Genomic DNA, 16113 nt, shown 5'->3' with positions numbered 1-16113 from the left:
TTTGTCTGACTTGTACTGTCCAAAAATTTTTTCCCAGTCTGTAGGTTCTCTTTTTACTCTTTTGGTGAAGTCTTTTGAAGAGCATTGGTGTTTGATTTTTAGAAGATCCCAGTTATCTAGCTTAACTTCTGGGGTTTGTGTGTTGATGTTTATGGTTTCTATCCTGTTAATGCCATGTATTAGGGCCTGTAGCATTGGTCCTATTCTTCTGTGAACTTTATAGTTTTTGGCTTTATATTTAGGTCTTTGATCCATTTTGAGTTAGTTTTTGTATATGGTGTGTGGTATGGGTCCTGTTTCATTTTTTTGCAGATGGATATCCAGTTTTGTCACCACCATTTGTTAGACTGTCTTTTCCCCATTTGATGGACTTTGGGCCCTTGTCGAAAATCAGGTGACCGTAGGTGGATGGATTTACACCTGGGTCTTACATTATGATTTTGTCTACATAGTTTCTGTGGTTTTCTATGCATTTTTGCGTGTGTTGTGTGTGTGAAAACATGCCAGTATGTTTCATGCATGTTCAGTTCCTCTTGATTAATTCTTGGATTTTTAAAATAAAGTTCTAAGTGAAAGACTCTCTTGGGATCTCAGTGAGGAGCAGAGCCTGAGCTGGGTGGGTGACTGCGTTCGAGTAGAGACAACTCGACTGTGAATACTGCCCACTTGATGCACAGGTTTTCCCACACAATGAGCCTAGTGGGGCTGCTGCCTTTCACACACCCACAGGTGAAGCACATTTGCCCCTCCCTTTTAGTGACAGTAATGGGGTGGGATGCCCCAGGAGTCTAACAGTGTCTCCTACTGAAGAGCTGTATGAAGAAAGACAAACCTAGACTGGGGCTAGGGGGCAAGTAGGTGGAATACAGGGCATTTTTAGGGCAATGAAACCATGCTGTAAGATACTGTAATACTTGACACGTAACATTATGCATATGTCAAATCCTGTAGGACTGTACAACACAGAGAGAGAACTTTGATGTAAACTATGGACTTGAGTTATAACAATGCATGAATATTAGTTCATCAGTTGTAAAAAATGTGCAACATCATTGTAAGATATTAATAATAGGGGAAATTGTGCGCAGTGGGGAGGGGGTAATTAGGAACTCTAGTTTTTGTGCAATTTTTCTTTAAACCTAAAACTGCTCTAAAAAAGTAGTCTATTAAAAAAAAAAAAGGCCTGGAGGAGCTCAGGTCTCACAACAGCTCTGCCACTTATTGAATTCTGTTATCTTTTGTAAGTCACTTGACCTCTCTAGGTGGGTTAGTTGGTCCAGGTTGGGTCTGAGCATTTTCCCCACACTGCCTTACTTCTAGATCATTTGGTTTTTCATGTCTGTATCTACTGTGTTCCACCTCCTTCCTGAAACCAGAGCTACAATACTGAGATGTCCTCAGTGTTTTTGCTTCAAAAATGTTTGAAGTTCAGCCTCAATAGCAAAGGTGTTTCCAAATTTACATTTATCACTACATTTCCATTTCAAATGCACAAATTCAAGACAGATTCCATAGGAAGATCTTATTTCCTCATTGTGATATTCCTTGATAATTGTTTTTGCAAAATTAATTTTATAAAATGACTTTCATAAAATACCTGCTGCTGCTTCACTTAAGGAGTGTTTTTTAGAACTACTTGACTCCAGGTTGGAGCATCAGCCTTTTTGTTTTCCTCCTGAGTTATCTCTGAAAACTTTCTCCTCTGTGTTTCTTCTATCCATCGCCACTGCCAGATGTTCTTTTGGTCCAAACAACTGTCCTGAGCCCTCACCCTTGTATCTTAACTGTATTCTTCTCATTTACGTATAAGCATAACCATTATAGAGAATGCATTTAAAAAGTTTACACTCAGTAAATAAGTAGCAAAGTTTGCATATAGACAAAATTGGACTCTTTTGAGTAATTTTTAATGAAGGAATTTGTATTCATTTTCAAGTTCTTTTGCACAGCCTCCAGCAGTAAGCACTGGCCTGAAACCAAAGTTAACTTGTTGTAATTTCCCTTCCCTCAGGAGGAATGCTGGACAGGATATTTAACCACACAGGGGTTGGACAGCTGCAGTTCCTGGGCCACATCTTGGTAAATGTCTCCTCCTGTGTGGAGTTGAACCGCTTCCAGGCGCACGAATCTGTTGACCTCCTGGAGATTAAAGCACATGAACTCATGCAGAGGAACAATTTCTTGGCCAGTAAGCGTTCAGTGAAAACTATGCCCACAAAGGCGCGAGCACAAATAGGCTGTCATATTGCATATTTCTCCCTAAAATCTATTATAATGGCTCAGAAGGAAAATAATTTCCTCTCATCGTTACTTTTATCATTGTATTTTGATATCTTGGGAAAAAGAAAAGACAAGACAATGGGCAATTCATCTCCATCCATTAATTGTTCACCTATTCAAGATATGTATGTGTTCTTTTTTTAAATATGATGTTTTGTTTTATATTCTTTTTTAGTCAAGTTTATTTTATTTTTATTGAGGCTTTATACATGAATTTCAAGGAATTTGTGTGACTGAATACAGAATCCATGTTTAAGTTTTGAAAGATCAATAATCCCAAAGAGATGGATTCTTAGGAATGCACCTGGAACTTGAGAGAAGGAAGTCTGATATTTGAACAGCCTAGTGCAGTTTTGGAGCCTTAGTGGTGTGGTGGTTAAGAGCCCAGCTGCTAACCAAAAGGTCAACAGTTCGAAGTCACCAGCCACTCTTTGGAAACCCTATGGGGCAGTTCTACTCTGTCCTATAGGGTGGCTTTGAGTTGAAATCGACTCGATGCAATGGGTTTGGTTTGGTTTGGGTTTTTAGTGCAATTTTACAAGTCCTGCAAAAATGCAAAACAAATGGCTTCTTTGTATTGATGACACTGCACTATAGTTTATTTATTTAAAAAAAAAGGGACATTGGACTAAGAATTAGGACATCTTGGTTCTAACTCACAGCTAAATGCTTGCCTAACACCTGTCAGTTTTACCACCCTGGGTCTCAGGGCTGGGACGATGCTTCTAATGGTACTTTCAGTTTCCCAATTCTGATCCAATGCTGGCATTGAGTGAGCCCCTCCCTATGTTGTAATCCTTTACTGTTTCTTTTCTGCCTCTAGGTATTATATTCAACAGTTCCTTAGTCAACAAAAACTTACGGTCAGTGTCTGTCAAACTGCCGCCTCATGTCACATATACAATTCGGACCAGTGTCTTATACAGCATGAGAACAGATTTGGTAAAAAACCCCTCTTGGAAGTTCCATCCACAGAGTCTACCAGCTGACGGGTTCAAATATAACTATATCTTTGTCCCGTTGCAAGACATGCTCGAGAGGGCCATCATCTCGGTGCAGACAAGGCAGGATGCGCCAGAACCAGCAGCACAGGTGCAGGCAATTCCGTATCCCTGCCATACCAGAGATCTGTGAGTACCTGGGACTGGAGCTGAGCTTCCTTCAAATGTCCACTTACAGTGGGAAGGGGTTTGCACTTGCAAAATGTGAAAGAGAAAATCTTCGGGCTCTTCTGTAGTCATCCCAAGGAGCATTAAAAAAAAAAAAATTCTTCCCTTCTTCTATTTTCTTGAGGTTCGTTATTTTATATGCCTGAAATATTCATGTAGGAAAATAATTGTTAAGAGATGTGATGAAATGGAGCTTTAAATTTGACATTAGTCGTCCATAGTTTTAAACGCACTTCAGAATAATTTTGACGAGTAATATTTATAGGACTTTGCATATCTGCCTCCAGATTCCACCTGTGTTAACAAGAGAAACAGAGGAAGGTTACTTCTTCAGTGCAAATCTGTAAGAAATGTGCATTGTGTCTCATCTGTGTGCCGTGTCCTGGACAGGGGTGGTGAGGGATTCCATGGAGGCCTTGCAAGTGTGAAGTAAGCAGAGGATATTTAAGTGTTAAATTGTGTGATTCGGCTGGGGACATCTGTAGGACTAGAGAGAAGAGGAAGTTCAGTTAAGGGCTGGCCCATCTGGGCAAGACGACTTGAAGGAGAGGTCACGCTGGCATTACAGAAGGCATATGGAGGACAGGTTACTTAGAGGGGTGTTTCCTGAGTGGAGGGGTAGGTCTCACCAGTGCTCTGTGACTGTGTTTGGGAGCAGGAAAGAATGTGCTTGGACGTCTTGGTAGGGTCGGATGATGAAAGCACTTTAAAGCCCGTGAAAGGGCTTGAGACATAGTGCTGTGGGCTGTGGATTCCACCTTCTTTTGTTTCCATATTATGACTACTGTTCTCACAAGCACTCTACTCCCATGCCTAGACCTTGGTAACACAGGCTGCATGTTTGAGTCCCTGCAGTACTGGCTATGATGTCACCACTTTCTCACTCTCTCTCAAGCACACTAGAAAGCAAGTGGCTGGAGGTGATGTTGTTAAAGAGACGACCTTAAATCAGCTATTAGTTATGAGAACACGTGACAGTCATCTTCCACTGAGATGTTGCAGGAAACACCCCTGATTGACACAGACCAGTTTATCACAGTACAGAAGTCAGGACTACCTCCCATGTGATTTGGGGCCAGGGCAAATGAGTGAAAGACCAGAAAACTTGATGTAACCCGTTCCTCCTGTCTATTGATGTGCCTTATAAATAATAACTACTGAATACATTTTTATTAATTTTTTATTGTACTTCAGGTGAAGGCTTACAGAACAAATAGTTTCTCATGAAACAGTAGTACCCATATTGTTTTATGACATTGGTTAACGACCCCACAACATGTCAACCCTCTAACTTCTCAACCTTTTTTTTTTTGGAACTCAATACATTTTTGATAGAGAAGATGGTGCTGTGGAAGAACCTTCTTGCTGTGATAGGCTGAAGACATCCTGATTGTGCTTATCTTGGAGTGAAGTAGAGAGAACAAAGGGTCAGGAATAAAGAGATCAAGGTTTCATTTTAATCCAGGAATGTCTTGTTATGCAAATCTTGAGTAAACCTGTTAACCTCCTTCTTTGTCAAATGAAAGCTTTTCTTTTTTTTTTTTTTCAAAGCTATAATATTTTTGGCTTTGAAAAATTTCTGCCAGTGATTTTCTACTCTTGAAGCATTTTTCTTGGAACTGGTAGCACCAAGAGCAGAAATCAGAAAACTGTTCCTGGCCAGATGTCATGCAAAAATAATTTATATTCAGGGATGGATTATCCAATAAGCAAGGAAAGCATGGGCTTACTTGTGCTCACTTACTAATCTATAGTGAACAATTTCACATGGGTTTCACCACAGCAGATCAAAATGAAACTCATGTGAAATCGTTCACTACAGATTAGTAAGTAAGCGCAAGTAAGCCTGTGCTTAACTTGCTTGTTGGATAATCCGTCCCTGTTTATACACATCTCAAATACCCAGGAAATATAGGAAATAATGACTTGTTTTAGATATTTGGAGAAATCAACTTTTTATGATGCTATTCTTTTAGGTGACTATCAAAAATATTCCCATTCTGACAGCTTCCTTCTGTCCCTAAAGTATGCTACTGTCTCCGCCTATGAAGAGAGGATTCTACTGGTGTGGTAGGAAGGTGCAAATTCCCTCTGCACCTTTTCATAGGAGGAGACAGCAGATTTTACTTCTTTTACCCTAAAACAGGGTAGTTCCCAGGAAGTAGTGTTGGAAAGAACAACATATGCTCTGAAAGTATCTTGACAGAAAGATAAGAGATGACCTGGATAAATGGTTAATTATTCCTACTGAACAGTATTATAAGAAGATTTGAAAGGGGTCTTTGAGTAAGATGGGTGAAAATGTGCCTTTTCACTTTTTGAAGATAAATTCTTATGCATGAAAAACATTTGTGCCTGGAAAATTGGAGTTAGCTGGGTATCGAGGAGGAACCCTGGTGGCCCAGTGGTTAAGAGCTTGGTGGCTAACCAAAAGGCCAGCAGTTTGAATCCACCAGCTGCTCCTTGGAAACTCTGTGAGGCAGTTCTACTCTGTCCTATAGGGTCACTATGAGTCCGAATTGACTCGACGGCAACAGGTTTGTGTATCAAGGTGTCTTAGTCATCTAGTGCTGCTATAATAGAAATACCACAAGTGGGTGGCTTTAACAAAGAGAAATTTATTCTCTCACAGTCTAGTAGGCTACAAGTCCAAATTCAGGGCATTGGCTCCAGAGGAAGGCTTTCTCTTTCTGTCAGCTCTGGAGGAAGGTCTTTCTCATCAATCTTCCCCTGGACTAGGAGCTTTTCCACAAAGGAACCCCAGGCTCAAAGGACGTGCTTTGCTCCCAGTGCTTCTTTCTTGGTGGTACAAGGTCCCCCCATCTCTGCTCACTTCCCTTTTCTTTTATCTCTTGTAAGATAAAAGGTGGTGCAGGCCACACCCCAGGGAAACTCCTTTTACATTGGATCAGGGATATGACCTTAGTAAGGGTGTTATAATCCCACCCTAATCCTCTTTAACATATAATTACAGTCACAAAATGGAGGACAACCACACAATATTGGGGATCATAGACTAACCAAGTTTACACATATTTTTGGGGGGCACAATTCAATCCATGACATTCCACTCTTTGGCCCCCTAAAATTCATGCCCTTGCTACATGTAAGACACATTCACCACATCATATCATAGCAAAAGTCTTAAATCAACTCCAAGTCCAAAATACAAAAATTCTTCTTCATTAGTGAAATCTAGATTACAAGTTATCTACTTCCAAAGGTACAACGGTGCAACAGGCAGGCACATGCTAGACATTTCCATTACAAATGGAAGAAGTTGCAGGGAAAGAAGGCATAATGGGCACCAAGCAAGTCAGCAGAACACATTACATTAGCCCTCAAGGCTTTGAAAATAATCCTCTGTTCTCTGAGACCATTCACACAGTAGCTCTGCCCTTCAGGCTCTAGGTAATGGCCACGCTCTCTGGATTCTGAGTGGAGGCCCTTCGGCCCTGGGCTTCAGCTCCACCTTCCAGGCCCACTGGGACAGCAACTCTGCTCCCTCGGCTTTAGGCGGCCCCATTCTCCTAGTCCATATGAGTGGTGACTCTACCTTAGAAACACCAGAGGCCATGGTTCCACCCCTTGAGACCCCAGAAATCGAGGCCAGACCTTTTGTGACTGAGGCAGCTCTGCTTCCTGTATTCCTTGTCTCTTCAGCTTCTGCTTCCTGGTTCCTTGGCCTCTCGGCCTCTGGGGCCTCATGCCTGCATCTGCCCTATGGGGGCAAGTGTTCCAAAGCTCTGTAGCTTTACTGATAAGTGCCTGGAGGCACCCCACTCAGCCAGTAAACTTTGGCCAGAAGGCGTTGAGCTCTCTTGCTCCACTGATAAGTGCCCAGAGGCACCCCACTTCACCAGAAAAGCTCTTGCTCAAAGGCACTCAGCTCTTTTGCTCCGTGGGTCGGCTCCATTGCCATCTCATGCCAGTCTCCTTGTTCTGCTGCTGCCGGTCCTCTGCTGCTTCTGTTTTTCTGCTGCTGCTGGTCCTCTATCCATTTACAGTTTCAAAACTGCTTCCGCGGTTTAGGTATGCGTTAGAGTAGCACTCTACTCTCTTGGTACTAAATTCTGTCTTAGTCATCTAGTGCTGCTGTAATAGAAATATCGCAAGTGGATGGCTTTAACAAAGAGAAATTTATTATCTCACAGTCTAGTAGGCTACAAGTCCAATTTCAGGGTGTCAGCTCCAGGGGAAGGCTTTCTCTCTCTGTCAGCTCTGGAGGAAGGTCCTTCTCATCAATCTTTCCTTGGTCTGGGAGCATCTCAGCACGGGAACCTCAGGTCCAAAGGATGCTCTCTGTTCCCAGTACTTCTTTCTTGGTGGCACGAGGTCCCTCCATCTCTGCTTGCTTCCCTTTCCTTTTATCTCTTGTAAGATAAAAGGTGGTGCAGGCCTCACTCCAAGGAAACTCCCTTTACATTGGATCAGGGATGTGACCTTAGTAAGGGTGTTATAATCCCACCCTAATCCTCTTTAACATAAAATTACAATCACAAGATGGAGGATAGCCACACAATACTGGGGATCATGGACTAAACAAGTTTACACATATTTCAGGGGGACACAGTTCAACCCATGACATAAAGCATGATTCTGGTGTCATGAAATCCCTTCTCTTCATCTGGTCACCAGGAAACCACTACAAACCTTCTTGAAAATATTATTTTACACTTACATTTAAATATTTTAAATCTCTGGTTGTCTTATATTCTCCCTTTATTTCCAATTTTAGAAAGTAAATATTTTTTTGAGGGCTTAGTATATCTGCGAGTGAGTGATTGAGATGTAGTCTGAGGTCTTAACAAGAATCCAGCACTCAGTCCCCTGAGTTAATTCTAAAACACAGTTTGCATCATATACCACACATCTTCACTGGTTTCTTACTGCTTACTGAACAAGTTACATAATATTCATTAATTTATTAATTTATTCAACTACATTTACTATTTGTCAGTCTTTAGGCTTGGAGTGCATCAGTGAAGGAATCAGGTAAAAATCCCTGCTCGTGTGGCACTTACAGTCCAGTAAAGGAGAGACATCACATATACAATAAAGAAAAATATTGTATTGAATGTTTGAAGGTGATAAGTGACACAAGGTGATAAGGAGTAGTGCAAAGGGGACCAGAAGAACCAAGAGGAGGCACTGGAATTAATGTGGTTAGAGTAGATCTTGCAGAGAAGGTAACATTTGAGCAAAGACTTGAAGGGTATACAGGGACATGGGAAGACAGTGTTCCAGGCCAGAGGAACAGATGATGCAAAGGCCTTATGGTGGGAGCAGCCTGGTGTGGGAACAATCACTGAAGCAGAGTGCACAAGGGTAAGAGTGTAGGAGATGAAATCAAAGTGCTAACACAGACTGTGTGGTGCAGGACATCTGAGTGACATAGGAGGCCGTTGGAGGGTTTTGAGCAGAAGCGATGTCATCTAACTTGTAAAGGTTTGCTCTGACTGTTGTGTGGAGAATAGTCTATAAGCGTACCTGGAGTTAACCAAACTGAGAAGGTTGAGGGCACAAACCTCAAAACCACCCTCACTCTGACACCAACTGCAAGTTTAGGGGTTCCCAAATCACCCTCAGGTTTAATAATTCTCTAGAAGCACTCACAAAACTAAGGACGCACTGAAAGCTACTATACGCATTGTCGTGGTTTATTATGGGGAAAGGGTACAGATTAGAATCAACCAAAGGAAGACACACACAGGGCAGAGTCTGGGAAGGTTCTAAACTTGAAGCTTCTATTGTTCTCTCTCATGGAGTCAGGACATGTTGACCTCCAAGTATTTATGGTATTTAGAACCTTGAGATTGGATGGTATTACCTTGGAAGGGCATGTAGATAGAGAAACAAAGAGGACCAATGATCACAGGTCAGAGAAAAGAGGAGGACTAGGCAAGAAAGATTGAGAGAGAACGTCAGAGAGGTAGGAGGAAAACCAAGAGAGTGTGGAGTCCTGGAGGCCAAGTGGAGCAGGTGACTCCCTAAAGGGGAAGTGATCAGGTGTGCCAAATGTAGCTCATTGGTAAAATAAGATGAAGATAGTAGTTGAACTTTGGATTTAGCAATGCAAAGGTTGTCAGGGACCCCATGAACATCAGTTTCCATGAAGCAGTGAGAGATTAGAGTGGACAAAGAAAGACTGGGAAGAGTAGACTGTAAGGCTGTGAGTTCAGACAACTCTCAGATTTGCTACAAATGGAAACAGAGACAGGGGTAGGGCTGGCAGGGAATTTGGGAAAACAGAGGTTCCTTTTTTTAATGATAGGATGCTAATGAGAATAAAACAACAACAACAAAAAACAGTTGCAGCTGAATCCATTCTAACTCATGGAAACCCCATTTGTACTTACAGGACTGTGTTCCATTGGCTTTTCAATGGCTGATTTTTCAGAAATAGATAGCCTGGGCTTTCTTTCAAGGCACCTCTGGATGGACTCTAACTTCCAACCTTTGGTTAGCAGCTGAGAGCATTAACTATTTGCACCACCCAGAGATTCAAATACTCCAGTAAGAGGGAAAATCTGATAGTGTATAAAAGAAAGAGGGAAGCAATGTCCTTGAATAGTTGAGGAGACAGAAACCTTCTTTATAAGTAGAGCAACCGACTACAGATAGGAACATGGCTATTCATAGTAATAAAACCTGTTTAACTTTATTTAACTAAGCATTTTCCATTTTCTTTGAATACAGATCTCTATTTTTTCCTGTGATATCTATTAGCAGCTGAAGGAGCTAGTGTTGTGAGGGACATGCATTTTGAAATGTTATTTTAAGATTGCAGAGTTGGATCAAGAGCAGGACTATGTGAAATTTAATGTCCTTTTCAGGCCTATGATTCACTGGCAGTTATCATAAGCCCACTTTTATGATTGAAAACACAGTGTACTTCCTGAATAGAATTTCAGATGTTAATATATTGCTTCAAAGAGGAAGCCAACTTAATACGAAAGTTTTCAGAAAATGAAAAACACACCAGTACTCTAGAATTGTTTTCTGTGTAAAAAGAAGATTTCATTGGAAGGGTGGCTATTATTTCTTCTACTGCTTTTATATTCCATCAATTCACAGGACCCTGGAGTTGGGTCCAAGAGAAGGAGAAGGTGAGCTTGTTGGGTCTAGCTGATCGATGGCTCCAGGGAATCACTGCATCTGTACTTTGATTTGTCTTGGGAGAAGTCAACAGTGAAGAGTTGACAGGGATTCATGCCTGAAATGTTGAATTCCTGCTTTCAAAAAATGTCAGCTTGATCCACAACAAACCAGCGAGACAACTTCTCATTTTATACATTTTTATGTGTTTCTTTTCCTAGGGATTTACTTAGAGTAACTTTAATGAACGTCTCTCTTGCTCTTATAATTATTAAATAGTCATTGTTTTCAGCAGAATTTCATGTTCCTGATAATCCTCAGAGCTCAAAGCTGTTAGAAGTCCCCCTCCACCCCCCACCCTATCATCCTGTCCTGGGCCACTGTTCAGGACTGGAAGTCATGTGATCAGTTGATGAACCCAGTCTGGTGGGTAAAAGAAATATATTAATTCCATTTTATGAACTTACAATCTTTCACTTTCTCACGCCATACAAACCTCTTATGGACTGAGCTTCCTGTGGGGCAGGGGAGGATGGAGTTTGGTTAAAATCCCAGTTAATTATTGATTTGATTTCTCTATGTTCTTCTCCCTTGAAAGCAGCAATAATAATGCTTCTCTTAAATTTTTATCTCATTTTCAAAGACACTGTCTCATTGATCCTCTAAGAACCTTGTAAAATAAGTACAGCTGAAGAAATTGAGACTCAGATAGGTTCAGGTTTTTTCCCCTGAGGGTTACACCATCTTATACCCTTCACTCCTTACTGGACTCCAGCCAATTGTGTTGACAAAGGCTATTGAAGACCGAAAACTAGCAAACCAAACCGAAAGCTCACTGCTGTAGTTGATTCCATCTCATAGCGACCGTATTAAAAAAACTGACAAGGAGCAGGAACAAAATCAAGTTGCTCACCAAGTTTCCTGAAAGGGAAGAGAAAAGAAGAAAGGGAGAGAGTGAGAAAGCAAGAGACCAAGAGACCAAATGGCTGGGGCTCAGGTCTGACAAGGCACGGCCGTGGTCCTTCTCTTTAGTAGCTGCTGCAGGCAGTGTTCTAGGCTCTGCCTAAGATTAACAAGGACTGCTCCTGGGTGGTGGTGGTGATGGAGGCAGGGGAGGGAATGGCAGGGAGGAAGGGAGTGGGTAGAGTCTGATGTGGGGAGTGGGGGCTGAAAATTTACCACCACACTGTACTTGAATCAAAGGCTTGCCTTGGAGCAACAACAGGAACAGTTTCTCTGTGTGGTTCTTCCTATTATGTGCAATTTTGATCCACCTGTGTAGCTGACCATGCTCATCACTTTTGTTTCTTTGAACTCACTTGATAGTGCTAATAGAGGTAAGCCACAGATAAAACACTATTAACACAGGGTTATTAAAATGTAGATCAAGGACTTGTAATCCTTCAGAAGAAGAAATGGTGACAATTAAAATAAATGTGTATGAAGATCAGAGTATCCTTTTAAAAAAGCCTAAATATATAAGCGAGTTTAATTTTCTAGTTAGGAAGTTTAGTGATAATGCTTTTATTTGGGTTCCAGAGTAGGGATAAATGCAGAGAAGAGTCTGGAGCATATTAGCTTGATCTATGGTCTCCTGCCAATAGGGAGGGGAATGGATACTGTTATTTCCTGAGGTCACTTAGACATCACTGGTACATACACACACACATGCATATATAGATATATCTATGTGTGTGTGCGTGTGTGTGTGTGTATTTTATCACAACCAGTCTGTCAGTTTGTCATACTGTGGTGCTTTGCATGCTGCTATGATGCTGGAAGCTATGCTACTAGTGTTTCAAATATCACCAGGGTCATCCATGTTGGGCAGGCTTCGGTGGAGCTTCCAGACTAAGACTGGGAAGAAAGGCCTGGCAATCTACTTCTGAAAATTAGCCAATGAAATCTCTATGTCTGATAGAATATTGTCTGATATGATGCTGGAAGATGAGCACTCGAGGTTGGAAGGCACTCAGAATACACAGTGGCTGCAACAGTGGACTGGAGCAAAGCAAAGATCATGAAGATGGCACAGGACCAAGCACTGCTTCATGCTGTTGCGTTGGGTGTCATCATGAGTTGGAGCTGACTTGACCACAGTGAACAATAACAATGTATATATTTGAATGTTCGTTTTATAAACAAATGATTGTCAAGAGTTTAGAAAATGGAGAAACAAAATCACCAAAATCACTCTTCATATCCTCTTCTAAAGCAATGGTTATTTTTTGTTGTGGGAACATTCCTTTTGATGCATAGTTTACATATTTAAAATCATAAAATATTGATAAGAGTTAAACTGAAAGCTTTTGTGCTATTTATTTGTTTGGAAAAGTATTTGTTGAGTACTTGATACGTGTCATGCATTGTGGTACTTAATACGTGATGGTGAAAAAAGATGTAGTCCCTGCCTTCAGGAAGCTTGTAGATCAGGAATTGGAGGACCATACTAAGGGCAGAGAACTAGAAAATGCAGAAATTTGCTCTACCAGTAAGCCCTCGTCTGTTGGAGAGTCCCAAGGGATGAGAATCAAAGGACCTCTTAAGGACCTGATGCTCCAGTGCAGAAGTGAGTAGAGGCATATAATGCTTCAATTTCAAATATGAACCTCCAAAAGTTATTCATATTCTAGAAAGAATAGCAGTCAAAAAATGAAATCATTTTCCCCTTCTCTTTCCCCCCCACTTTGTCCTTCTTCATTTCCGTTCTGTCTCTGATTACTATCCCTTTAACATGTTTTCTTCTTCCTGTTTGTATAAATTCATAAGGGTCAGTAATAGTTTCATTATTTTCTTGTTATTTTTTCCAGTGAGCCAGATTCTCTTTTTTGTCTTTTCTAATGTATTTGTTATTTCTTTTATAACTTGAGGTCAATGTTTAATTCACTTATTTTTAGTGTTTTTTTTTTTCTTCCTTAAATTATGTAGGTACCTAATGTTATGGCTTTTCTGCCAACCACCCCACTTTTACTTCTGCCGAATCTGATATGCAGTTAAAAATTCATTGTTTTCTAGATACTTGCAATACAGGTTTCTACTTTCTCTTTGACCCAAGAGTCAAGTAAAACTTCTTTTAATTTCCAAGAGGAAATTTTCAGAAATTTTAAGCATATGAAAGATTACTTAGCTAACTTATAATAAGAGAAATTCAAATGAAAACTACTTTGAGATAGCATTTTTAAAAACCTGTCTTAGATAGCTAATGCTGTTATAACATAAATACCGCAAGTGGGTGGCTCCAAAGAACAGAAATTTAGTTTCTCACAGTTTAGGAGGCTATAAGTATTCAGGGCACCAACGAAAGGGGAAAGCTATCTCACTATCAGCTCTGGGGGAAGATTCTTGTGTCTTTCGGCTTCTCTTCCTCGGTACCTTGGCAATCTTCAAGTGGCGTCTATCTCCCCGCTTTTGCCCTCACTCCTGTGTCTAATCTGCTCTTTTTATATCTCAGAAGTTATTACATTTAGAACATACTTTACACTGATATGGCCTCATTATCATAATATAGAAAATCCTATTCCCAAACAGGATTACATATACTGGTAAAGGTGTTGGGATTTGTACTTATATTTTGGGGAACACAATTCAATTCATAACACTATCAGAATGATAAAATCCAAAAATTGGATCATATACTAAATTGGCAAATTCTGGTGATAAATTCTAATGTTTGCATTGCAATCAGAAAATAGTGCCTGTTTAATTTTCACTTTTTGGATTTATGGCATTTTTTCCTCTGTCAGCTAATGTATAATCTACTTGTATGAATGTTATGTGGTACATGGAAAGAATTTGTAATTTCCTATTATTGGAGAATTTTGTTAATTTTGTTATTAGTAATTCTGTATCCATAATTCTTGCCCTCTTGCTCTGTCATTGGTAAGTTATAGTCTACTAATACTTGGTTGTCTCTGTCTCTTTTTCCTGTTTGCCTTTTGCATGTTGGTGCTATGTTACTTGGCACACGTTTTTGTTGTTAGTTGTCATCTGTTACATGCCATCTGTTAGGTCTAATGGAATGAAACATTGCCTGGTTCTTTACCATCTTCATGATCGTTGGTATGTTTGAATCCATTGCTGCAGCTGTTGTGCCCATCCATCTCATTGACAGTTTCCCTCTCTTTCACTGGCCCTCTACTTTATGACACTTGATGTTCTTGTCTAGCAATTGGTCTTTACCAATGACAAGAGAAAAATGAGTGAGTCAAAGACATGCCATCCTTGCTTCTAAGAAATATTTTGGTTTTATTTCTTCTAAGACTGAGCTATTTGTTTTTAACAGTCCATGGAATATTCAATATTCTTTGTCAACATCACAGTTCAAATACAACAATTCTTTTATCTTCCTTTTTCATTATCCAATTTCTCATGCATATCAGGTGATTGACAAGACCCGGCTTGAGTCTGAAGCACCTTAGTCATCGAAATGACCTCTATGCTTTTTAAAATTTAAAGCTTGTGCAGAAGATTTGCCCAGTGCAATACATCATTTGGTTTCTTGACTGCTGTGCCTCTGTGGATGTTGATTGTTGATCCAAGTAGAGTGATATCGTTGACAACTTAAATTCTTTCTCTATTTGTCATAATGTTGTTTATGTGAGGATTTTAGTCTTCTTTGTGTTCTAGCTTGTATGATATTAAAATGGTGACCTCTGCTGTATTTTCTTACCCTTTTCATTCATCATCCTCACCTTCTTCTTTCTTTCATTTTAATTTCCATTTGCTTGATATGCCTTTACTTGTCCTTTTATTTTAAACTTTTCTGAAGCATTTTGTTTCAGGTATATATGCAGAATGCATCGTATAGCTTCTTTATATAGATGAGGTTACCTCTTTAATAGTATGAAATACAAACATATTCTATCTTGCCATCTCTTCCCCAAATTCTAACATTTCTACTGTATGATCTTCTTTATAGAAGTGATTGACTTATTAAATACTTCTAGTTCGTAGCAAAAAATTATTTTCAGCTTTCGTCTTCTCCATATTATCATCTTTTTGGAACGTACTCTTCATTTGTTAATAGTTGTGTGTCTCTTAACCTCCTTTATTGATATGCTGGAATTTTTGTTTTTTTCTATTCATTTTGAATGAATTGAGTATTACTGACCAGTTATTTGCAAGAGAGTCTGTTGGTGATGTGGGCCAGGTGACATTAATACTTACACAACTCAAAGGCTCTCTTTTCCACTGCTGCAGAGACAGAGTGTTTCCTTTAAGTATGTGGATTCTTTACATAGCCCTCCCTCCTCTGTTTTCCTGGAAATAGGGTTAGGGATAGAGTTGGCTTCTGACACCACAGTGGGACTCAGAGTATGTTCCTAGCCTTCAAGAAGGGTATTTTTTTTTTTTTTTATTGTACTTCAGGTGAAAGCTTACAGAACAAATAGTTTCTCATGAAACAGAAGTACATATGTTGTTTTATGACGTTGGTTAACAACCCCACAACATATCAACCCTCTAACTTCTCAACCTTTTTTTTTTGGTGAAAATACACATAGCCAAAGATACACCATTTCAAAAATTTCTACATGCACAGTTCAGTGACATTGACTACACTCTTCCA

General features: G+C 40.1%; 1 protein-coding gene across 1 annotated transcript in view; it reads left to right on the top strand.

The window, feature by feature from the left end:
• ABCA13 (ATP binding cassette subfamily A member 13) overlaps window positions 1–16113 on the top strand; it is a 527556-nt gene that overhangs the window by 212805 nt on the left and 298638 nt on the right. The window contains 2 exon segments of the mRNA XM_023724448.1: window positions 2012–2188; window positions 3104–3410. Of these exon segments, the coding sequence (XP_023580216.1) occupies window positions 2012–2188; window positions 3104–3410 (484 nt within the window).

Source organism: Trichechus manatus, unplaced genomic scaffold (assembly GCF_000243295.1).
Source record: "Trichechus manatus latirostris isolate Lorelei unplaced genomic scaffold, TriManLat1.0 scaffold00247, whole genome shotgun sequence".
In the NCBI taxonomy this organism is placed as follows: Eukaryota; Metazoa; Chordata; class Mammalia; order Sirenia; family Trichechidae; genus Trichechus; species Trichechus manatus.
Note: the sequence above shows the minus strand (reverse complement) of the source record. Positions and strands in the feature narration are given on the sequence as shown.